This window comes from Phascolarctos cinereus, unplaced genomic scaffold, assembly GCF_003287225.1.
Source record: "Phascolarctos cinereus isolate Bilbo 61053 unplaced genomic scaffold, phaCin_HiC Scaffold_9;HRSCAF=440, whole genome shotgun sequence".
NCBI classification, from domain to species: domain Eukaryota; kingdom Metazoa; phylum Chordata; class Mammalia; order Diprotodontia; family Phascolarctidae; genus Phascolarctos; species Phascolarctos cinereus.
Window position 1 is genome coordinate 148,573,588 of NW_027556402.1, and position 26,249 is coordinate 148,599,836.

At 34.0% G+C, this 26,249-nt stretch overlaps 1 protein-coding gene across 9 annotated transcripts in view; it reads left to right on the forward strand.

Moving 5' to 3' along the window:
* Positions 1-26,249, forward strand: part of FRYL (FRY like transcription coactivator) — a 292,081-nt gene that overhangs the window by 143,281 nt on the left and 122,551 nt on the right. For 6 of the 9 annotated variants that reach the window (XM_020990364.2, XM_078148492.1, XM_078148491.1 and 3 more), the window contains 6 exons: positions 343-511; positions 857-949; positions 3,216-3,314; positions 12,509-12,610; positions 15,999-16,043; positions 25,815-25,918. In XM_020990364.2, coding sequence (XP_020846023.1) covers positions 343-511; positions 857-949; positions 3,216-3,314; positions 12,509-12,610; positions 15,999-16,043; positions 25,815-25,918 — 612 coding nt within the window. The remainder of the gene's footprint in view (positions 1-342; positions 512-856; positions 950-3,215; positions 3,315-12,508; positions 12,611-15,998; positions 16,044-25,814; positions 25,919-26,249) is intronic. The other 3 variants (XM_078148494.1, XM_078148495.1, XM_078148496.1) reach the window with 1 other exon arrangement.

Genomic DNA, 26,249 nt, shown 5'->3' on the forward strand with positions numbered 1-26,249 from the left:
TTGACTGGGTTGAGTTTGAGCTGCCTACAGGACACGTGAGGTGGTAACTTCTGAAGCAGGACTGGCACTCAGGAGACACTAAGCAGTATTAAGTGGGAGAAAAGGTTGCCAAAATACAGAATTAGGCATTTTTGCCTGTCATAAAACAAGCAAACCCAGAAGCTAATTTTTTTCCCCCATGGTATGCTTTTTATACTTATTGTGATAGTGATAAGTTTAGAGGAGTTCTGATTATTAACTTATAACTACAAATAACTTTATTTCAGTCTTAAAATCCTATACAATATATTTATAATTTCCATCATAAATTTCAACAAGCTGAAAAATTTCCCTGTAATCTAGGTTTCAGGCTGTGCGGAAGAAATTTGTAACTGAATTGAAGGAGCTGAGACAAAAGGAACAAAGCCCACACATAGTACAAAGTATCATCAGTTTAATAATGGGGATGAAATTTTTCCGAGTGAAAATGTATCCTGTAGAAGACTTTGAAGCCTCATTTCAGTTCATGCAGGTAATACCACTATTCAGTTTTAACAACTCATCTTTCTACTCTTCAAAATATTTATTTTTAATATACATACATTAAGAACTAGATTGCAAGGGAAAGAATTTTGTTTTCTTCATACAGTGATATGTTAATGTGCATGAAAGTCACTTTTTTTGCATAAAGAATAATTTTTATTTGAAATTTGGATATAGTTGGATCTTTTATCATGTTACTAATATTTTTGAAATAGCCTTGAGAAATGGAGTTAATATATTTTTAAAACCACTCCACAATCTCTGTAATATTATTGCAATTAAAAGTTGAGTATATGTCATTTTGTTCTAAGATTTTATTTTATTTTTCCTTAAGGAATGTGCTCAGTATTTCCTTGAAGTAAAAGATAAAGACATTAAACATGCACTTGCTGGTTTGTTTGTGGAGATTCTCATCCCTGTGGCTGCTGTAAGTATTTTCTGTTATTTTAAAATTCTAATTTAAAAGCACTCACATTTATGAGATCAGTCCATAAAATTCTCTTATTGACAGTCTTGCAAATAATTGGACTAAGAGTAAAATTTAAATATAAGGTCTTTTTAGGATAAAAGTAATTTTTTGATTTGGAGGAAGTAATACAGTGAGAGGTCACCATTCAGAAGTTTCTTAATATTTCTCTCATATTTTTGCCCCCTTCCTCCCTTGTCTAAATACTCAGCCACCCACCCCAAATCATCTAGGATTCAAGGAAGACCACAATATCTATAACTCAGTAGTGCCAGTAGTCACATAATCCATTGCATTTGCCTGTGACTTTTGCCCCTCAACAAAGTAATGGGCCATTTTAATAATCTCCAGGGAATATTCTAAAGCCCTCAACTACTAATATGGAAATTATGCTCATTACTGTTAAGTTATATTTCAATATAAAGCTGATTTTGTAATTTTTGTTAGTATGTTATAACCAGTACAAACAGCAATTATGAGATTAAAAAAGCTGCTGATTTTAATATTTTTAATGCTCGGCTGTACTTCACGATTTGTTCACTATGCCTTTTGTTGCAAACTTTCAGCATAATCTCTTAAGTTGCATTTTCATTTCTTTTGATATAGATTTGTGCAATAAAACTGTAAAATTTTTTTTCACCTAAAATACTAGATTTTTAGAACTTCACTGTAATAACAGTAGCTAACATTTATATAGCACTTTAAAGTTTACAAAGCGTTTTACATATGTGAAGTCATTTGTTCTTCACAACAACCTCATGAGGTAAGTTGCTTTTATCCCATTTTATAGTTGGAGAAACTGAGGTACAGAGAATTTAAGTGACTTACCCAGGGTTACATAGCTAGTTCACTGAGGCAAGATTCAAGTTCAGGTGTTCCCAGCTCCCAAGTTTTGTGTTCTGTCCACTGCACCACCTTGCTACTCCAATTATTAATATTAATTATGATCAATATGTGCATGTGAATGAAAAGATAGTTCATATTTAATTAAGTTCATTTGATAATCATGGTGCTGATGAGATCTAGGTTGCAAATTGAATTCCTGCTTGGACTAGGCCTTGATTCTGTTTCATACCTACAGACTATCCCATGGATAATCACCTCACACTACATGATATTTCTCATGAAGGCCATTCTCATGCCCTGTAAATAGTATGTTTGTAAATAATAGGAAATACAGAACACTATACGCACAAATATGGAAAGTAATGATAACTTTGAGGTGCTATGGAAATGCTAGGTATTAAGAATGTAAAATAGTTCACATTTTACTTGGAATTATAGCACTCATTTCTGATACATAGATCTTGGTATCAGACAACAGCAAAAGCGAATGATAACAGTTAAGTCTTTAAAATAGTGAAGATAGAGAAATTTATGTGTAATATTTGATCTGAGTAGTTAGAGGTATGAAATAGTTGAAAATCTGCTGAACTTAGAGACAGAACTATGTTTGAGTCCTATCTATACCAATTATAAGCTGAGTTTTCATTTCCTCGTCCAGGAAATGGGGGAGAGTAAATACTTAGCTCTCATTTCTTGCAAGACCATTTTGAAGATTACATGAAATAATGTTTGTTAAAAGTGATTTAAAATTATAAATTGCTATAAAATGTAAGCAGCTTGTAATTGTTTGCTTGTAGCTAAAATTTTGAAGGTTTTCTTAAGAAAAAATTAGTTTTTAATTTTGAGATCTTAACATAGATGGTGAAGTTTGTTCCTTTTTCATTTAGGTATGTAGGTTCAGGTCATTTTTACTTTTTATTAAATAAATTATTCTCTTTCATATCCCAAAATGATAACACTAATCTGCTTTTAGTGGACATACTATTAGAATTTGGGTGAATTAATTATTATTGATTTGCCCCTATGCACTGGTCTGCATCTCCTCCAGAACAGTAGCATATATTTGTGATACAACTGGTTAAATCTGGGGTTAGGGTGGGGAAAGGCAGGGCAATACAAACTGTGGCAGAACAAAACACTTTTATAGCCGAGTAGAAACAACTATTGCTCATTGGGACTGCTTATGCTAAATGATCAGCTCCATTTATTAGCTGCATTTTTAGATAATATAAGAGGTAATGATTTCACATACAAAATAATTCAGGGAAGCTTTAGTGCATTATTGCTACTTTTAAAACTATAATATGTATGTCATCTTATATAGATTACTAATCTGTTCTTTCATTCATTTTATAAATTTTTGTGTGTCTGTCTTTCCTAGGCCGTTAAAAATGAAGTAAATGTTCCATGTTTGAAAAATTTTGTGGAGATGCTGTATCAAACTACTTTTGAATTGAGCTCCAGAAAAAAGCATTCACTGGTATGTGTGAAACATTTCTGATCTTCACATACTTAATTCATAATATGCATTATTTGTGTGAATGTTCAGTAGGAAGTAAAGGGAAATGAGAAAATCAAATGATTACAGAACAGATTTCACTTCAAAAACATTTATTACAAACCTGCTTTCAGAGTGTCGGGAAAGGCTCCTTATTTATAAAAACAAACAGAAAAAAAATTAAATGACCCCTGCTGTCAAGTTATAAGTTACTGAGAGGAGAATAGCACATACTCAAATGTGTTAACTTGAGGAGGGAGAAAGGAGTAACATTCAAATGATACCCAAAGGCACCATGTCATTGTCTTGTTTTATTTGGGTCTCTCCAAAAAGAAAGATTAAACAAATGGTTGTTTTTAGTTTTAATCCATGCTTTTATGACAGCTGCTTATTATTGTTTTAGTGTCTTCTAATAAGTGATTGTTCTCTCAATCCTACCTTATAACCATAAATTCTTTATATGTAGACCATTTCTTATTCTGTCCAATGTGGTATGCTTAGCTCATCTTTCTACTCAGCAACTCTGATTAAAAAAAAAAGTTTTGATAGAGATTGAACCTATTACTTAATATTAAGATTTTTGTTTCATAACATAAATAGAATTTTGGTGGTGGAAAGAAACCTCAAGGATCATGTAATCCAACCTATAACTGCACAGTAATATTCTTTACAAATGATGATCCAGGATGCTGTTGAAATTCTTTAGTGAAAAAGAAACTTCCTATCTCTGAAGGCAATCTGTTTTACTTTTGAATAGCTTTAGTTTAGAAGTTTTTCCAAATAACACTTTCTGAAACTTCTTACCATTGACCTAATTTTTGCTCTTTGGAAGTAAGTCTAATCTCTGTTGTGAATAGTTACATGTTTCCCAAGTGTTCTCATCTCTTAGCTAAGCCTTTTTTCCCCACCAGTCAATTGCATGGTAGAAGATCGAGTCTGTCACTGTCCTGATCACTGTGTTACATATGCATACACTTTAGCTTGTCAATATTTTTCCTAGAACAGATACTCAGTGCTCCACATATGTTTTGACATAGGTAGATTACTGAAGGACAATATCCTCTCTCATTCTGGACAGTGTTTTGATTACTACATCTCTTTTGGCTATTGAATCCTACTATTGGATCTTATTGCTTGCGGTCCACTTAAACATTTGTGTCTTTTTCACATGAACTCTTGTCTAGCCACATTTTCCCTATCCTTATCTATAAAATGAAGGTATTGATTCTTAGAAAAGTTCTAACTTTAAAGCTCTCCTAGAGAAGTTATCTAGCCTCATTTCTCCCTTCCAAATATATGACTGAATTTTTCCCTACTAAATTTCACCTTCCCAGATTTGGCACCTTGTGCCAGACTCTTAGAATGTTTTGAAAATCAGTTTTGTTACCAGTGTATTAGCAATCACTGTAATCTTATTATTTACAAAATTGGACAATTATGCTATTTATGCTTTATTCCAAATCATTGCTAATTACATTGAACAAAACAGGGCTAAGGTCAAAGCATTGAGATGCTCTATTGGAGCCTTCCATGATTTTCCGAGCTTTCTTCAAGACTTATCTCAAATCCCACCATCTAGATTTCCTTTCAAATTCTACCTTCCTGGTGCTTGTTCCCTCCCCTATCCTCTAACTCTCCCCCAGCCCCACCCAGTGTTTTCTTCTGAGAGTACCTCCAACTCCCTTTGTGTGTCTTATTTATGCATAGTTGTTTGCACGTTGTTGCCCTGATTAGAATGTTAGCTTCTTGGAACCAGAGACCTTGTTTTTACCCTTTTTTGTGTCCCTCTTAATATTAGCACGTTGCTTGGCACATTGTATGGGTTTAGCAAATTCCTGTTGACTGACATCAGCTGTTTCTTCTTCTGCTTCTGAAGCCATTTAGCAGTATTTTCATCTCACATCTTTTGTCCGTGAAGATACCATGAAGACGTTGTCATATGTCTTGTAGAAATGATTAAAAGTATTTCTGTAATATTCCTTTTATGTACCTGGCTATAATTTCAGCAAAGAAGTAAAGCTAGGCTGCTGTAGCTTGTTCTTGGTGAGTCTGCTGGCTTGTAGTATTTACTACTTTTCAAAAGCTAATTGACCATCTCTTTAACAATGTGCTTTGGAATTTTTCTATGAATCTAAATCAAGTTCACAGCCGGTAGTTTATTGTATTTATCTACTCCACAGTTTTGACAGTCACTACATTTGGCCATCTCCATTCCCATGACACCTTCTCATTTCCCTGTTGTTTTCCAAAAAACACTGAGGATGACTTGGCAATCACACCCAAACTTCTTTCAGTGTCATGTATTATTGATACTTGGTGATTGAATTCCTTGAGAACAGCGTATCATGTCTTTGTTTATGTTGGATTTCAATTTCATTTTAATCATTTTTATTACATACTTAAAAGTTCTTCTGATAATTTTCTCTGCACAAGTCAAGGTTATTCCTACAGTATGGCAGAGTTTCACAAAATGTTACAATCTTTATCATTCATCCTCTTTTTCATTATTATTTGAAAAGCCTGGGCTTCCCTCTCTTCAGCATACTGGAAGTATAGTGACTACCCATGGTGCTGATCTCCTAATAGACACAGGAGCTTTAACCTGTTCTCTTTCCAACCTGGACTAGTTTGCTCACTCCTTTTCTCAGGAGTGCTCATGTTCCCAAAGTTAGTATGGGTACCTAATAGTCTGAGCTCAAGAGATCTGGTAGCCTCCTCATAGCATAAAGTATAATAATAATAATAATTATGAGAGAAAGAGAGAGAGAGAGAGAGAGAGAGAGAGAGAGAGAGAGAGAGAGAGAGAGAGAGAGAGAGAGAGAGAGAGAGAGATCACATTTAATGAAATGGAAGTAAAAAGATTAAGTGACTTGACGAGAGTCACATAGCTAATAAGTGTCTGTGGCTTTGACTTTGTAGCCACACCTGGCTATGAACACTATTCTATAACAGACCACATCTTTAAAGTAACTGAGAAGTGTAAAGAATAGCAGTATATTGTTTTAGAAAGAGTAGTGGATGTAGAATCAGGAGACTTGGGTTTGAATTCTGGCCTTGGTCTTTCTTAGTTCTTGTATGACCTTGGGTGAATCAAATCATTTAACCAGTAAGTCTCAGGTTCTTTATCTATAAAGTGAGAGGATTGGACTAGGTAATCTCAAACATGATATAATTTTGTTGATGTTGAAAAAGACTTATTACTTTAAAGCTTTCCTTAAGATCTCTATAAATCATACAAGACTATTGTAGATAAGACTCTGGATTCACTGAGTATCAACATTAATCAAGGATTAAAATGGAAATATGTGTTCCATTCAAGTGTTTAGCAGTGCATGACAGGCATCTCATAGGAAACTCAAGAATAAAAGAATTCAAACAAACAAAAACCCAAAAGTGGTTCAAGGGAAATTGAAATACACCATAAACAAGCAAGAAGATGGTGGTATACTTATAGCCATGGGAAAATGCTTGGTCTGACTATCCATAGTTCAAAAGCAAAATGGATGGAAAATGCCTGTTGCTCATACTTTGATAGATAGCTGGATGGATATCCTCATATGTTGATAAAAGTGTGATTAAGATGTGGAAATTTACATGTATATCATCTGCTTCTTCCTCTATTCATCATTTTCATATGCTTCTTAGTTTTTTGTTTGTTTGTTTCTTGTTATTGGTGAGGCAATCAGGGTTAAGTGGCTTGCCCAGGGTCACACAGTTAGTAAGTGTCAAGTGTCTGAGGCCAGATTTGAACTCAGGTCCTCCTGATCCCAAGGCCAGAGCTCTGTCCACAGCGCCACCTAGCTACCTCCTTCACATGCCTCTTTGACAGTTATTGCTAACACCAGTGAGCTTGGTCCAAGAGGAGATCTACTTTTATAGCCTATAAGAAGTTGCGTCATGCTCACAAGGGGTGTAGTATGGCATAGTAGAAAGAGCACTGGATTTAAGAGTCGTAGAGTCTGGCTTTGAATGCTGTCTCTGCCTTTTATTTGCTAGAGTGACTGTGAACACATAAAATGGTGATAATATACTACTATTAACAACAGTTGGTGTTTTTATATTGCTTTAATGCTCACAAAACCTGTCGTGTCATTTCATTTGATTCTCAAAACAATCCTGTGGATTAGGTATTGCATTTATTTATTTGTTCCAGTTTTGAGACTAGGAAACCTGAAGTTCCAAATACTTAATTGAATTGCCCATTATCATGCAATGAAATGGCGTGTATAATGCTTTGAAAATAGTGAAGTCCTGGATAAATGTAAATTTTTACTACTGCAAATTCTTACCTAACATCAGTATTCTTCTGTTGCATATGAATCATAATATGCTTATAGCCTTTTGTAAAATTAAAATTACAAATAACCTAAAGAACAGTGTAAAAATAGCATGCTGCTGTATGTTACCAACATTGGGAAGATGTTATCCAATGTGAGCACAAACAGAAAAAAGGTAGACTAATCATGCTTTGATAATGAAATACAACAGTTGGACAACCCGTATAGTATGTTGGGACCCTGCAACACATTTAATACAGAAAATGTAAAGGTCTCCATCAAGTTGGATGGAGATCCTTTGTGGAAGGATCCAAAGATCCTCTGTGAAGATTTATGGGATTGTATAGCATGAAAAAACTTGGAGGAACTGTAATTTACATCAGTGGAGGGAATATCCAAATGGATGAAAACACTTATCTCTCAGAATACTTAGAAGTTTGAAGATCATTTGATTTGATAAATGAACTAGAAGCAAGAAAGGCTTGAATTTTTTTTTGTCTTAAGATGTTTTTTTTTTCTTTCTTTTGGCTAGGCAATGGGGTTAAGTGACTTGCCCACGGTCACACAGCTAGTAAGTGTTATGTGTCTGAGGCTGGATTTGAACTCAGGTCCTCCTGAATCCAGGGCTGGTGTGTCTTAAGATGTTATTGCCCCAAATTCTTCAAACTCTTGATGTCTCCTTTGACCTTTCTTTGGCGCCCAGTATAGCTGAAAATATCCTTTTCTGTTATTGTTAGGATTCATCGCAAATCTCACCTTCATCTAGTTGTACTGTTCCTGACATTCTTAAAGAATTTTGTCAGTCTTTTGTATTCATCTTTGCCTTCATTTCTATTTGTCCTTAAAAAATGTGAACTGGTTACATTGGGTTTTTTTTTTAGATACCATACCATGTTTTCTACTTCATTTGAAGCATTTATGTTTTGTCAACAGTATTTATTCATGTATGTATGTATGTATGTATGTAAGGCAATCAGGATTAAGTGACTTGCCCAGGGTCACACAGCTAGTAAGTGTGATGTGTCTGAGACTGGATTTGAACTCAGATCCTTCTGACTCCAAGGCCAGAGCTCTATCCACTGCATCACCTAGCTGCCACCATCAGTATTTGTTTCTTAAGAGCCTTCCGTTCCATTTGTAGAATTTTAAGTTATGGAACTCTACCTGTCCATTCTGTGAATTCTTTAAAGTCTCTTTGTCCTAAAAGGCTAAGGTATATCAACCAATCATATGTATTAACCATTTGAAACTTGCCAGACACGATGCAGAGGCAGCTGGATGGCACAGTGGATAGAGCACTGGCTCTGGAGTCAGGAAGACCTGAGTTCAAAATAGGCTTCAAGACTTGCTCTGAGCAAGTCATTTAACCTCTGCTTATCTCAGTTTCCTCATCTGTAAAATGGGGATAATATTAGTACCTGCCTCCCAGGTTTGTTTTAAGGGTCAAATGAAGTAATAATTGAACAGTGCTTAGCACAGTACCTGGCACATAGTAAGTGCTGTGTCAGTGTTAGCTGTCATCCACATCATCATCATCCTGTTTTCTCCACTAGAGTTTCACTGTCACCATCCCCACTTTCTCTCTAATCTTCAGTTTCTACTAACTCCCTGCTAACTAGAAGCATGTTAAATTGTCTCCCATGTTTAAAAAATCCTCATGAAATTGTTTTTTTCCCTGAGCCTTCCTTGAGGTTTCATTTTCCTAGTGGGAAATCAACAGATGTTTAGTCAAACAGCAGAGCAAAATAAATAATACATACATACATACACACACACATATGAAAATATAAATACAAATAAATGTATATAAGCTATAAAAATAAATAAAAATTAAAAAGATATTTTTAAAAATCATCTCTTCACACACACACACATACACACACACACACACACACACACACACACACACATTCCCTCACTACTGCATAATTTTTTTAGGGGAGGGAGGCACATGCCACAAAGCCATATGCAAAGGGAATATGCATGCAGGCACACGCACCTAGGGAGCATATATGCAAGACCAAAGCCCCTGTGGGACATCCTGTGTCACCTGGCGGTGCTGTTAGACGGCAGCTATTTTAGAAATATTCTTGCTCAGGTGCTCTCTGCTGCCCTCTGCTGGGCAGCCTATGTGAAGTTGTTGCTGCTCTGCCTATTTTTTTCATCTGTAGCTTCTTTTCTTAACTGCTTGCTCCAGCTGCTAGTGATTTAGCTTTGAAGAATTCTTTGCCTCAGGAAATTTCAGCGCTTTTTTTCTCTTAAACATTTTTTTTAACGCTACTCTGCCTTCCACCTACTGTCCTATCTCTTTGCCTCAGCTAAACTACTTGAGAAGGCTGTCTGTACAAGGTACCTCAGCTTCCTTTGCTCTCGCTTTCTTCTCACCCTTCTGCTGTCTGGCGTCTGGCCTCATCGTTCAATTGAAAAGACTCTTTCCAAAGTTCCCAGTGATCAACTGACAAATCAAATGGACTCTTCTCAAGAACTGTGTTAACTCAAGCAGGACGTCTCTGCATTGTTTGACACTACTACCTTCTCTTGGATACTCTTTCCTCTCAGGGCTTTTGCTGCTTGATTCTCTGTTTGTTCTCCTTTTACCCATTTGATTGGCCATTCCTTCTCTTTTTTTATCTTCTACGTCTAGTTCATTGGCTGGGAGCATTTCCCCAGGCTCTGTCTTTGGTCTTCTCTTTTCTCTATATGTCTGATGTTCTTAACCTGAGATCCAGAGACCCCTAGATTTCAGGGAATCTTTGAAATTGGGTGGGAAAATAGACACATATTTGTTTTCACTAACCTTTGGTTTCCTTTGTAATAGCAGGTATTTTGTGTACTTACAAATGTTCTGGAAAGGAGTGATAGACTATACCAGATTGCCAAAGGTATCCGTGGCGTGATAAATGGCATAATAATAAATTTTTTAAAACCCCAAACACCCTAGATTTAGACAAATAAAAGGTGCAGAATACCAAGGCACATAATGAAAAAAGTTGTTGTTTTTTAGAGGGCCAGAGGGTGGAGAATGGTATTGGGGCTACTGAAACTCAAACAATTACAGTACAATAATTATCAAAAACTATCCAAAATAAAAATTTAAAAATAGAGCCTGCAGTACCTAGCCATCTCATGTGATGTAATGGACAGAGTACTTAGCTTTTAGTCATACGACAAAGATTTAACTTCCTGTTCTGTTCCTTAGCACCTCTGCTATCTTTCACAAGCCACTTCCCCTCTCTGGGCATCTTTTTCCTCATCTGTTGAATGTAAGATGCCCTCCATCTTTCCTTCCAGCTCTGAAACTGTGGTCCTAATTCATAGTATACAAATTCCTAGGGAAGAGACTTAAGTTGACAAAACTGATGGGAAAACTAGGAAGAGAAATTTATGAAAAATATGTTTAAATATAAGGTATACTTTATACCATAAACTATAATAAATTCAAAATGAAAGAATGAGTGAATGAAATATGAAAAATCATATCCTAAAAAAATAAAGAATGAAAAATTAGGTGAATTCACAAGTGGACATAGAATAAAAAAGTTTGTATAAAAGAAATTGATAATTTAAATTGCATAAAATTATAACTTTTGCTAAAATAAAATAATTTGGCTACAATGATTAAAACAGTATTTTGGAATTTTTTCCCTTCTGTTTTGGAATTATGATCCATTACAAGAAAAATGTGAATTATCTAATATCATGTGATAGGCTAAGAAATCAGCTTAAATAATTTTAAGACAAACTCTGATTCAGTAAAGTGTAATTATGTAGTAATGAGACCGTTTTCACATATAATTTAGGTAAAGAAGCCTGACTACTTTTTATGACAAATGCTTCAGATTTCAAGAATCCATGATTTAGTCAATATTGTTGCTCATTCTACTGATGTAGACCACATAGCTAGTCAGTTCTCTTTATAGTGATATAGACTTCTTGGTACTTATCTAGAATTGTCCTCAGTTGGATATATGTGAAATCTTTCTCTCTTTGTAAGGTTAGCCAAATCTTATCTTCCTGGCAATGACCTTGCCCCCGAGTCTCCATGAGGCATTTAGTCAGGACTTTAGTAATGAAGTATATGATATGCTGAGCTGAGAACATTAACACAGAAAAAACAGGCAGAAGAATAGTATGTTTGTACTAATTCCTAGAAAAATGTTTATGTCTAACCAATCCTAGTAAAAATGGGTTGTACTAGAGTAAACTTGACTTACTGTGCTTTGACTAGGAGGCCCCATAGAATTCTAGCTTCATCCTGTGAATTCATAATGTTTAAGAAGAATAGCTGAATTTTTAGTTTGACTAAAGCTTAGGTCTACTATTGGACATGTCATACTTCCAAAAACATCTGACCTATCTAAATCATCAGTTCTGTTTTGGAACAGGTCCCGGTGTCTATAATGGTTCAAGAATTTAACTGAACCACACTTATCAGAGAATTGAATTTGAAATGTTCTAGGGCCAGGTTTAAATCCTCTTTTCCATTGTGAAAGTCACAGGGCCAGTTTAGAATCAAGCCAGTTAATAGGAAGAAGGATTGAGATTGGAAGGAGGGGAGAGAGAAGAGAGAGATCAAAACATTGTTCTACTTTTCATTTGTATTCTTTTTCTCTTTTATTATGTGATAAATGTTTTTGGTATGTTTAGTAAAACCTTCCCAGATACTTTCAAATGCTGTCAGCAGATCAGTTAATCTAATGATTAGGCCTGAGAATTATGTTAGGAAGCTAATGCTTTAAGGAATAAGATAATGTATGTTGAAGATATGTGTTTTTCTTATTTCATGTAGCAGAACAATACAAAAGAAAAGGTTTTCTTTTTTTATGGGAATAAATATAATATACATAATGAGTATTTAACTTCCTAATAAAAAAGTCATACTTTTTTTTTGTCTCATAGGCTTTGTATCCACTGATTACCTGCCTTTTGTGTGTCAGTCAAAAGCAATTTTTCTTAAATAACTGGCACATTTTCCTACAAAACTGTTTGTCACATTTAAAGGTAAGAAATGATTTAATTTCAGGACCTGTCAAAATATCAGTGCATTTACTCATACAGACACACTATGTACAATTTAAAATAAAACCAAAATATTTTCAGTTTATTAGTTCCTTCTCAAGTACTTTCAAATGATATTTCATGTTTTTTTTCCTCATAAAGCACATTCATTTCATTCTTTTATATTGATGACAACATTTTAATCAACCAGTTTCATTTATTTTACATTGCAGAATAACTATCAAGTGCTATTATCTTAGGTCTGGGAATAATTGTTAGTAAGCTGATGCTATAGGAAATAAGATAATGTATATAGAAGATGCTTTCGACAACCCTTTAATCATTGTGCAGAAAATCCTTTGTAACACAGTTAAGCACTGGATTTACAATCATAAATCATATAAATGAGTAACAATTCACAAATTCTCTTATTTTAAAAAAATATGCTTTGAACAAACCCAGATGTGAGTATTTATTAATATTGATTCTTACTCATTTTTGACACATCTTGCTGTGCAAAACAAATTAAGGCATTCTGTATAGGTCTGCTTAGCCCAATCTAGAAACTGACTGTTGGATTTAGAATTTCTTAAATAACTGGCAGATTTTCTTAAAAAGCTGCCGCATTTAAAAGTAAGAAATAATTTCAGGAACTGTCAGAACTTCAATGCATTCATTCATACAGACTTTGTGTATACAATTTAAAATAAAACTAAAATATTTCAATAAGCAGTTAACACACTTTAATTCCCTACTGTGTGCCAGGCCAAGTGTTAGACCTTAGGGTTACAAACACAAAAATAATCCCTACCCTCAAAGAGCTTATATGCTGTTGAAGCAAGTAGAGAAATTTTGTTAAATTGCAGTGAAAGTTGCACTACCAGTCAGGGATGGATGACAAAATCAGCACTCAGATTATGAGCTGGTACAGTAACCAGCCTAGAGGTGGCATGAATTTTCTAGTCTCTGTTTTATTCTTTTTTTAGATCAAAATCTCCTGAGTGTGTGATAAATGGTAGAAACGCCTATCTGTATTTTTCACTGATTATAAAGAATTACATTATAACTATGCAGACCAGTTCCAGCTCTGCTAATTTTTAATAACATTTTAGGGTCTATCCATATATTCCCTGTTTTAGAATTTGACTGAATCTTTATTTCATAGAATTGGAAAAAAAAGAAAAAACAACTTTAGAAATTATTTACTTTTATAATATTCTTTGGACTGGAATTACAGGGGACACAATTTCATGGATACTAAAACCAAAGCGCAAAAATATTACGTGTCTCCAGTCTATTACGCTAGATGAGTTTATAATATTTCCTTTTCTCCTTCTTTTGTTTATCTGCTTAAAAAACTTTGAGGGATTCCTGGATTGCAAATAAAATTTAGATTATTGAAATATGTTAAAGATTTTCCTTCTAGAATATAACTTTTTAAAAAATTGTTTCCTTTCAACTATTTTGGTAAGATTATCATATTAAGTAAATTAAATAATATATTTCAATTTTAGATCAATACTATATTTTCAATCACAGATATTAAATTAAGCAAATTAAATAATATATTTCAATCTCATTCATTTTTTAAAATTACTAATTGCCTGTTTTTAGTAGAAACATGCAACTGAGAATTTTAAAGATTTATTCAGATTAATTTCATTTTAACTTTTTTAATCATTTAGTCTGGATAACTTTTACAAAATTGGTCAAAGTAAAATAACTATGTTTTATGTAGTATTGAGCTAAATATTATATAAAACTTTCTGTTTCTTTCTAATGGTGTGTCCTGATCAACTTTTTTATGAGAATACACATAACAATTTAATCATTGTACCTACAAGTTTTTAATTTGATATGTAGATTAATTAAAGTGGAACACAGGTTTGTGTTTCTAAAGGGTTTTCTTTGTGTTATGACATTTCATACTCTTCTGTTTCCTTTTAGATTTGGTGGGGGGAATTCTTTTTCATCTAACATTTGTAATACTTGAGCAATGCCTTAATTTTATTTGTATGTATGTCTTAAGGCTTTTCTTTAAAATACTATGTTTTCTTTGAACCCCTGTCTCCTGCTGAGTATTCTGAAATATAGTCCATTTCTATCAATGGATATTTATATTTGCTAATTCTAAAAATTAGGAGCCGGCCACTCAGCAAGTATGTTTGGAATATAGTTTCCTTGATCATTAACACAAATGACAATAAGGCTCTATTTAGCAGAAATTTTGCATATGACTTTTGTAGGCAATTTAGTTTGATGTCACTAATAAATAATTAGATTAAGAAATCAAGAAATGTCTGGAATCTCATTTTACACAGAAATAACCAAGAAATTTTGCTGATTAAAATAATTGATGAATTTTCTTCTCCAAGATTATTCTGCTCTCAATTTTATTATACTGAAGAAAGAAGATTCAGAAATTTCTTGATTATTTTATCTACTTTCTCCACTTATTGAAGATTAATATTACTTCAAAACCTGTCTGTTGGAACTGAAACTTTAAAAAATGATATAATTAGTTGTAATTTAAAGGAAAACTTTAAATATATTTATAGTCATAGGAATAAATTAGGTAAATTCTCAAGTTCCTTTCTAGGTCTGTGCTTCTTTAAGGGAGGGAGGATGAAAGGGAAAGAAGAAAGGAGGAAAGAATAAACCAGAAATTATGTAATGATTCCATTTTTTCCTTCTTATTTAATAAAATTTTAAGTAAGTCTCCCTTTCCTTCATTTTTCATATTGTACCCTACTAGTAAGTGGAGTTTGTTTCTGCATGCCCAGAACACTATTTTGAGATTTCTTTTACTTATTTTTTTTCCCCTAAAAAATTTGACTGGCTCTGAACAGAAGTCAGTGTTTTTCTTTGTATGTGTACATATGGATATCTTGATGCCATTTGGGGGCCTGTGTATAGAAAAGGGAAATATTATAATTTCTTTTCAGTAGAAAATGAAAACAAATATAAAAATAAACAAGGCATAATATGAAGGATTTGGGTGGACTACGTCTAAAGTCAGGAGCAGGTTCAAATACATGTTGCTTGGTTTGTTTAGTTTTTTAAAAATTTTTTTATATTTGAATCCGCTTAAAACCATTTGCAGTGTTTGGAATGGGAAAATAAGCACATTTCACATTGGAAAAAGTGGTTAAAAAATGTGCGTAGAAACCAAATTGTGATTGTTCCCTCTCATTCTAGCTGTTATAAATGCATTCCATGGAGTGGAAGCTATAGGAGTTTGACCAATACGTCCAGCCACTGCTGGTAGAACGCTCTAATTTCTTCTAAATAGAGACCTTAGTGAATAGCTGTCTTGTGCTTATTTTCATCTAACATGCATGTGCCGCATCTCATGTTGGTTATGTTTGCTGTCTCACATTGCTTTATTTAGATGCCATCTAACAACAGTATCAGAAAACAAATAGAAACACTCCAGGTGAGTTATTGTATTGAAGTTTTAAAGTTAAGATATTGCTTTGTTGTCCATCTGTGCAGCATTTTGTTCTTTGCCCATTGTTGCGTTGCATGTCTACTTTGTTGAATGCTGCTTTGAGCATCGTCCAAGAGAAACAGCTCCTGCTAGTTATCAACTTCAACTTCTTGCAGAGCAAAACTGTAATATTTAGAGAACAGATGAGTTAAAAAGAAGGAGCTAGTGCTCAATAAAAAAACAAAAAACAACCAAAAAAAGCCTTGTACCATGGTTCAGTTTCCTTATTTCCTTCTGTTTATTTCAGGCCAATTATATGTGATCAAACTGACAGGTTTTTTTTTCTCATAAAAATTAGAATTGATTATTCTTATTTGAAGTTTTGCATAAATTGATACTTTAGACTTGTATCATTGCCTTTGGAAATTTTTAACATTACATGACATAATTCACCAAACACAAAAGAATGACTGTGATAGATATATAAATAAATATGTAAAATTTATATATAAATATCACTTCAGACTTTTATAAACTACCTTTACTAAAAGGAAACTTATAGGTCATGCAAAGCATGTAAAAAGTATAAATATAAAATAATTTCAGGAGGGAACAAAAGCTTTTAGGAGACAAGAATAAGGGAAGGCCATGTGTATGAGGAGGTACTTTGGCTGTACTTTGAGACAGGCTGCAGATTTTAAGAAGCAGAGATGGGATGGGGGGACAGGCATGAGGGACAGCCTATGCAAAGGCATGCGGTCAGGAGATCCAGTGTTGTGTGTGTGAAGAACAGCAAGGATTCCAGTTTGACTATGTGAATATTAATAAAATGAAACAAGTCTGGAAAAGTATGTAGGAGCCAGTCTGTAACAATATAAATAGAAGCCGAGGATTTTGTATTTTATCCTAGAGGCAATAGGGAGCTACTGAAGATGCTTGAGAAAGGGAGTGGCATACATAGTTAGATCTGTGCTTTTGGTAGCTGTGTGGAGGATGCATTGGACAGGTGAGAGACACTAGATGCAGGGAGATCGTTTCAGAAGTTATTTCAGTAATTCAGGTGATTCAGACCTAAATTGTAGTGGGAGTCACTTTAATAAAGAGAAAGGAGCTGATACGAGACATAACACGAAGGGAGAATTAACAAGACTCAGGAGCTGATTATATGGGGTTGGGGGTAGGACCAGTCAAGAGTACAATTAACTTGGCCAAGGTCACACAGATAAGAAGAGGAAGGGCCAGGGCTTGAAACTAGAACCTCAACTCCTAAGCCAACAAACTTTCCTCTATACCACGCCTGAATAACCTGGGGTCCGTGGGCTGTTTATGGCCCTCTGGCCACCTGCGGCAAGCCAAAGGATTTCTAGTGGCCCGTGAAAAATGTAGAAGAAAACATTCTTTGTATGTAGGGGAAATCCTTTGGCAGGTCACTGGCTGTGCAGGCCTGCTCTATACCATAATGCCTTATTCAGATTACTTAAAACTGACTTTTCAGGCAGCCCAAGAATTTAAGATTTCCTTTCAATTAAGTATTAGATAGGCTCAATATAAAGTATTGTTTTCTGTTTATTAAAGCGTGTTTTAAAATTTTTTATCTAGCTCCATTTTGTCATTTTTAGTCATTTACTTTTTCAAGGGATCAAATATATTTATAGAAAGTGGATTTTTTAAAAAAGTTATCAAATAGATTGGCTTTCCTTGACAGTTAATTTCAAATTTATCATGTTTTGACTGTATTTTAGGGGGAAGTGAGTTGCTTTAATGGAGAAAAAAATCCCCTTCTGAGATCCTTTCTTATAGAAAAGAACTTGTTACAAAGATATCATGGGATTTTGAATTCAGATCATGATGATGAAAAAGTTAGGATAATGTGTATTCCCCATTATCCATTTCCCATTTAGTACTTTTTATCTGAGATGCTAGCTTCGTTTCAGCTTAGAGCTGAAATATGTGTGGTATATTGCATATATATTTATGTATATTACATATATATATTATTTGTATGGATATAGATTATATAAATCAGATAGATACTTTTGGTTTCTTTATTGTAGTGAACTCTTGATATGGAAACTTATTCAACCAGTCCACACTGGCAAACTTATCTGTAACTTAGAGTCTTAAAAAGCTATTTTGGGCACTGAGAAGTTCAGCAATCTCCAGGAAGAACCATGGGGCAGATATCTGTATCAGGGCAGGATTTGAATCTAGGCTTTTTTGATTTCAAAGTCAGCACGTTCTTCACTATGCCAAACTATGTCGTGTGTGTGTGTGTGTGTGTGTGTGTGTGTGTAATATGTGAACTTTTAGGATTAGATGACAAGATAGTTTAGCTACTTACATATTAAAGTATTATTTTATCTTTGGCTTATGATTATGAAAATTCATAATTTGCTTCATGGTTCATGGTTTGCTTCTAACAGGGCAAAGAGTTCACAGTTGTTATGATTTCAATCCTATAAAGATTCATATACACTTCATACCTATTTCATGGAACTTAAAGACCTAACAATGCATTTTAAATCCTTGGAATTTAAAAAAAAAGGAAAAATTTGAAATAGCCATAGCAAAGAATTAAATTTTGTTTTTAATACTTATAGAATTATATGAGATTAGTTTTATATATATATATACACACACACACACACACACACACACACACTTACATACATAATATATATATATATATATATATATATATATATATATATATATATACACACACAAAAATGTATGTACATACATACATTTTGGTGAGGCAGTCAAGGTTAAGTGACTTGCCCAGGGTCACACCCCTACTAAATCTGAAGTGTCTGAGGCTGCATTGGAACTCAGGTCCTCCTGACTCTAGGGCCAGTGTGCTGTCCACTGTGCCACCTAACTGCCCCTATCTTACTTCTTTTTAATAATTCCTTGAGAAGTCATCCTCTTAAGAAATTTGTGACTCAAGCGTGGTGATTTCTACATTTCATATAAAAACAGGCATATACCTATTTTTTTTCAAGCATTAAATAAATGTCACCAATTAGAATACCATTTCACATACTAATTTTTTCGATTGGTTCAAATGGTCTAAAAAAGTAATCATTAGGATCATTATCTTAACTCCTTTCTTCCCTTTAGCATCAAACCTTTTGTGTGCCTATGCATATATTACCAGATACAATGCTTTTGTAGTTGTAAGGAATTCCTGATTCTTAGAAGTAAATATTGTCTGAACAAATTTAATCCTTTAAACAGATAGATCTTAATTCAATGTAAATAGGCCCATAATAAGCAATTTGCTACCAATAACAGGTGCTTTGAAATCAATTCTATAATTCATGATATGAAAATAATATAAGAGGTAATTTCAGTAAATTTATTAAAGAGAAAATTAGTCTGTCATTGATCTTCATTTTGTAGAAGTTATCCTTGATTTTTAAAGGCTATTCAAGTAGACCACAAGATTTGACAGATGCTACCATTCTGGAGAGATTCTTTAAAAAGTCTTAGGACCCAAAGTGTCTGTTTTCTGAGGACCAGCCTAACTCAATGAAGAAGTTCATCGTCTGAAGGCTGGTCACTTGATAATAAAATACTTGGCCTTGGCAATCCTGAAAACAAAGAAAAATAGAAAGTGACTCTCAGCCTGTGCCACTCACTTTTACTTGTGCAGTCTTGTTGATAGGAGGAAGGTTTAGGATCAGTTTGTAGATCACCTCCATTCTTTGCATGTCTGGTTTTCATTGAACCACAAAAAGAACTGCTGAGGGAACAAAATCATAAAAATCATAACCTTCTTGTTATAAATAGTATCAGAAGACAAGAGAAAGGTGCAGCCAAATATGAATGGATGGTTCAAACTTTCTTCTTGGAGTGGAACAAAAAGGAAGTGGATCATTTGATCATCTGATAAATAACAAAAAAGCTACTAGAAAATAGGTATAGCTTATGTACCAAGATCTTTTGCAGACAGTGAGGGAATAGAAAAATTCTGTAAAGAACTTTATAATACTTTTTAAATTAAGCCAACATGTATTTTAATCTTGAGGACTTCAGTGCAAAGTGGGCATCAGAGAAGAAATACCAGAATGGCACCGTAACAACAGAAATGACTGATATTGAGGCAGGAGTCATTCTTGGAGCACTTGCTACCCATGTGCAGTCATACCACTGACTGTTCTTGTTATAGCAGAGGTACAAATTCATATAAAAGTATGAAAATGAATAAAAATGAGAAAATCTGGCATGTGATTTAAAATAGTCCAACCTAACCTCCACAAATAGAGGAAGAAAAGACATCAATATAAACTACAATTTCATGCAAATTTTTTTCTGATACACATAAGTTGCTTACAAAAAGACTAAAAGAGCCTAAAAACTGTCATAATTAGCAAACATTTGACTGACTTTGTAGATAAAGAGAGATGGTAGCCAAAGATAAGACATATTTAGAATACAAATCCATTCGTAAAATCTTACAGAGGTGGATAGTGGAAAATTACAAGCAATATTGCCTCATAAGATTATAAGTTATAATAGAGAGAAAAAATAATTTAGATAAAATTTAGGGAAAGAGCCAATGAATCAGAGTTATCCCAAGAGCATTCAAGTATGAAAGAGGAAAGCAACAACAAAAAAAAGAAAGATAGGAAAGATCTGCAAAGATTTTTCTTTTTTTTAAATTTTATTTTTATTGATACCTTTTTGTATGTCATTCATTTTTTAATTCATTCTTCTCTTCCTCTTCCCTCTATTCATCATTATTCCTTATTAAAAACTTTAACAAAGTGAGAGAAGCATTTCGGTAAAAGTAACCAACACACAGACCATTTCTGACAGTGTATATAACATTAAATAGCCATAGTCTTTCACCTTTCCGCTAAAGAGCAGGAAGGTGCATTTTTTCAACTCTTCTCTGTGGTCAAACTTAGTTATTATAATTATGCATCATTCAGTTTCACTTTTTTGTACTTTAAATTTATATTATTATGTCCATATATATTGTTTTCCTGGTTGTGCTTACTTCACTATGCCTCAGTTCTTGTAATTCTTCTTTTGCTTCTTTCGATACTTCATATTTGCAATTTCTTCAGAGCAGTATTCTCACATGATATTCAGTACCATAATTTATTAAACCTTTCCTCAGTCAAAGGGTGCCAGCTTTGTTTTTTATCTTTTGCTACTACAGAATGTGCTGTTATAGATATTTTGGTGTGTATGGTGCCTCTGTCTTTGATCCTCCTGGGATATGTGTTTAGCAGTCGAGTCAACAAGCGTTTATTAAGTTTCTACCACGTGCCAGGCACTGTGCTAAGCACTGGAGATACAAAGAAAGGCAAAAGAATTGCTCTTAAGTTTCTCTAACAAAAACCTCATCTCTCAAATAAATAGAGAAATGAGTGAAATTACCAAAAAAAAGAGCCATTCCCCAGTTGACGGATGATTAAAAAATATGAAGTCAGTTTTCAGATGAAGTAATCAAAGCTATCTATAGCCATATGAAAAAAAAACCCAATACTCTAAATCAGTATTAATTGGAAAAGCACAAATTAAAACAATTTTGAGGTACTACCTCACATCTGTTAGATTAGCTAACAGGACAGAAAAGGAAAATGACAAGTGTTGTAGGAGATGTGGGAAAATGGAGACATTAATGCAATGTTGGTGGAACTGTGAACTGATTCATCCATTATGTAGAGCAATTTGGAACTATGACCAAATATTTATCACAGCTCTTTTCTGCTGGCAAAAAATTGGAAATTTAGGGGGTGCCCATCAATTGGGGCATGGATGAACAAGTTGTGGTATGTGATTGTCATGGAATACTGTTATGCTATAAGAAATGATGAGCTCGATGCTCTCAGAAAAACATGGACTTAGATGAACTGATGCAGAGTGAAATGAAGGACCGAGGAGAACACTGTACATAGTAACAACAATACTGTAAGATGATCATCTGTGAATGACTTAGCTATTCTCAGCAATATAATGATCCAGGACAGCTCTGAAGGACTTATGATAAAAAATGTTATTCATTCCCAGAGAAAGAACTAATGTAGTCTGAATACAGATAGAAGCATACTTTATTTACTTTCTTTATTTTTCTTGGGGTTTTATTTTGGTCTATGTTTCTTTTACATGATTAATATGGAAATATATTTTGCATGACTATACATGTATAACTTATATAAAACTGCTTGCCTTCTCAGTGAGGGAGTAGGTGGGGAGGGAGGGAGAGAATTTGGAATCCAATTTTAAAAAATGATTGTTGAAAGTTGTTTTTACATGTAATTGGGGAAAAGTAAAATGCTAAATTAAAAAAAAAAGAATTGCTCCTGAGGAGCCAATGTACAACAAACAACTATATACAAACAGGCCATATACAGGATAAAGTGGAGATAATCTAAAAGGAAAGGTGCTAGTGTTAACATTTAAAGAGGATCAAGAAAGGTATCTTGAAGAAAATGCACTTTTAGCTGAGACTTGAAGGAAACCAAAGAAGCTAGGAAATGGATAGCAGGAGCAGAATATTTTAAGCATAGTGGACAGCAAGTGAAAAATCGGTTGAAAGTTGAAGGCCAGTGTCAATGGATCCCAGAGAGTATGGAAGGCAGTAAGGTAAAGGAAGACTGGAAAGGTAGAAAGGGGTCAGATAGTGAAGTGCTTTCGTTGCCAAACAAGATTTTATATTTGATCCTGGATGTAGTAGGGAACTACTGTTTTTTTAATGAGGAGTGGGTGACATGTGTGTTTTAGGAAGATGAGTTTGACAGCTGAATGGAGAATAGATAAGAGTGGGAAGAGACTAGTCAGGAAGACCAGTGAGCAGGCTATTGCAGTAGTCTGGGTGTTGAGGTGATGGTGGCTTGTAGCAGTATGGTTGCTTTGTCAGAGGAAGGGAGAGATGTTACAAAAGTAGGATTGGCAGTACTCTCTCCTCAGTAAGACCCAGTGGTTCCCTATTGACCCTTAGACCAAATTCTGATTGAGAAGGATCTTTACAAAGAATTTAGTGTGAAAAGGAAGAGAGAAATGTGATGATCCCTGGCAGATATGGACTGATCAAGTGAGTGCATTTTGAGGATAGGGCGGAGATGGGTGTATTTGTTGGAAGTAGTGAAGCAGCCAGTATACAGTGAAATTGAAAATTAGTGAGCTATCAGCATATTGCCAATTTTATGGATGTTAATTGTTAGTTTGTGTTAGTGTTTTAGAATAATCTTATGCTGATGAACAGTTTTCATATCTTCTTTTGAGAACTCTCTCCAAACTTTTTAGTCACATTTTTATAAGAAGTTTTTAAACATCAAAGATAGAGCTTCCACATTTGGAAATGTATCACAATCTGATACATATGGAGAAAATGAATGTGGCGCTGAAGAATAAAAAATTATTTGGTTTGAAGAAATCAAAAGCAGCTAGACAAAACCAAATATACACATAAAAGGATTTGTGTTGGAGACAATTTTAAGAATATTGAAGGATAACATAAATATTTCTGGAGTCATGGAAGGTACCAAAAATAGGCAGTTATCGATAATGATCAACGCATATGCTTAATCCCCCATCTAGGTAAAATTTTTATTAGACTAATCTACACCTATTTTGAGAGCATCTTTGTCAAGGGTATTAGGATAAAGCATATGGGCTTTTACAAGCTGTATTCCACAGTTGAACACTTCTTTAAAATCATGTAATTGAAAGGTGTAGCAATTAGAAGAGCCCATTGTGCTTATTGCTTGTTACGGTAATAAAGCATTTGATTCAATGGAGCTATTTTGAAATCTTTATTCCAAAAAGTTATCTGCCTTGCAAATGTCAGAATTATATAAGATTTTTTGAAAGATGTGACAACAGAGCAGCTAGGTGGCAAAGTGGATAGAGCACCGGCCCTGAAGTCAGGAGTACCTGAGTTCAAATCCGGCCTCAGACCAAACACTTGACACTTAGTAGCTGTGTGACCTTGGGCAAGTCACTTAACCCCAATTGCCTTAAAAAAAAGAAGAAAGAAAAGAAAGATGTGACAACAGAGATAACCTGGTTCAACTACTGTGATCATTTATGTCATGGCAAGGCATAAAAGAGTGGTGTTCACCACTACCATGGTGGAAGTTGAGGATTGAATTCTTTCAAGATGGTGAGGTCCTTCAAATGCTTTTGTCTGTGGATGATGCTGTGTTGATTTCTTTAAACCCCAAAACATTACAGTACAGAGCTTTCTAATGAGATATGTAGCAAGAGCTTAGCCTGACTATTCATAGGAAAAGCCAAGTGGATGAACAATGCCTCTTATTTATTTGGATGGACAACGTATAGGACTCACTCACATTTCTCAAGTAATATACATATATGTGCACATGTACATATATGTGTACATACATATTATGTACACATGTATTTATATTGAGCAGGCATTGCAAGTAGACAATAATGTAGGACTCATTCACATTCATGAGCATATATACATATATATGCATGTTATATATGTATGTATATATGTTATATACATATGTATGTGTGTTTGTATTAGACAGATATTGCAAGTAGACAATCAATTGACGTTAGTTGGACTGAAATTGAACAAGAAGAGTAGAGTGGACTGGCTTGCCTTTGGGAAATTATAGTTATTTTTAAGACTTCCAAGCTTCTCCCTGAAATGAAAGCCCATCTTTTTAATGCCAATATTCTTCAAGTTGATCCAATAACAATTCATGGATGATAATAGAAAGTTCATGGTGAGTGTTAACAGGCTGAAACTTATCCAAAGAACAATTAAATGAGAGCAGTTCTAAATGATGTCATCAAAGAAATGAGCAAAAAAATGATGGAATGGGCCACATGATGAGCAAGGAATAGACAACCCATTTTTTTCTGTTTTTAAGTTTTTGATAACAAGAGAAATTGAAGGATAAAGAAATAAGAAATAAAAATACCAAGGCAGAATGTAATACACTGTCAAATATAGTTGCCATTTTGAATATTTTTGCCTTATTTTTCTTTGTTATGAAGGAGGTTCAGTTGCTAAGTTGAGTAAGAGCATGAAGAACTATCTTCTTGCCAACCCTCACCTCTGCATCTAAAATAACTGATTGAAAGATTTAAGGAATCAACAAGACTTTTTTTTTAAGACAGAAAGAGAGGAATGCTACCAATACATTGAGTAGACCCTCCATAGCAGCCTTAGGAGAAGATGTGAACTGGAGTCACACAAAATAGGCAGATGTGATTGGGTTGCAAGCTATATCAATAGAGTGAATATTTGCATTGATGAGTTCATAGTTACCTTTGAATATTGGATATTATAAGAAGTTTTTAAACATCAAAGATAGAGCTTCCACATTTGGAAATTTATCACAATCTGATAAATATGGAGAAAATGAATGTGGCACTGACTCAAAAAGGGGTATTAATAATAATCCTTACTCTAGTGGCTTCCCGTTTTAATTAGTTATTCCTGCTCACTTAGTTGTAAACAGTTAATTTTGCTACTCTTTTAATTTCATTGCCCTGGGCAAAGGCATGATCACCCTTAGCTATTTATACTTCTTCTAAACAACTATTTTAATGACTTTAATTTAAAATTGCCCCCCAAAAGGCTTTACTAAATAAGAGTAAATTTGCTATTCATGCTTGAGATATTTTTTAAATATTTTGATGAGAAAAAGTGGGAATTAAATTTTATTAATAATTATTGAGCAAGTGATTTGAAATTGAAGGAGTTTATTTCTTTCTAACAGCATAAATTTTGGAAGAAGTAATACTTGATTTTTGGTTGTTTTTTTATTTTAACAGAATAAAGATCCCAAAATGTCCCGAGTTGCACTGGAATCTTTGTATAGACTATTGTGGGTTTATGTAATTAGAATAAAATGTGAAAGCAACACTGTAACTCAGAGGTGAGTACCAATTATTAATATAATGCACCTAACAAGACTACCTACTTAAATAAAATCACTTTAGTGGGTTTAAAATAATAGCTATGTGAAGACCAAAATTTGGATATACTTCAGAAACCCACCAACTTTGTGATCCTGAACAAGTAACTTCATCTCTCTCAGCCTCTGTTATCTTACAATGTTGTTTAGAGAATCAAATGAGATAATGTATTAAAAGTGCTGTGCAAAAGACCTATATATATGAATCTTAGGGATGATGATGATGATGATGAAGAAGAAAAATATAAAACCTTTTGTCACTAGGAAAAGAAGTTTAAAAGAATTATGAATT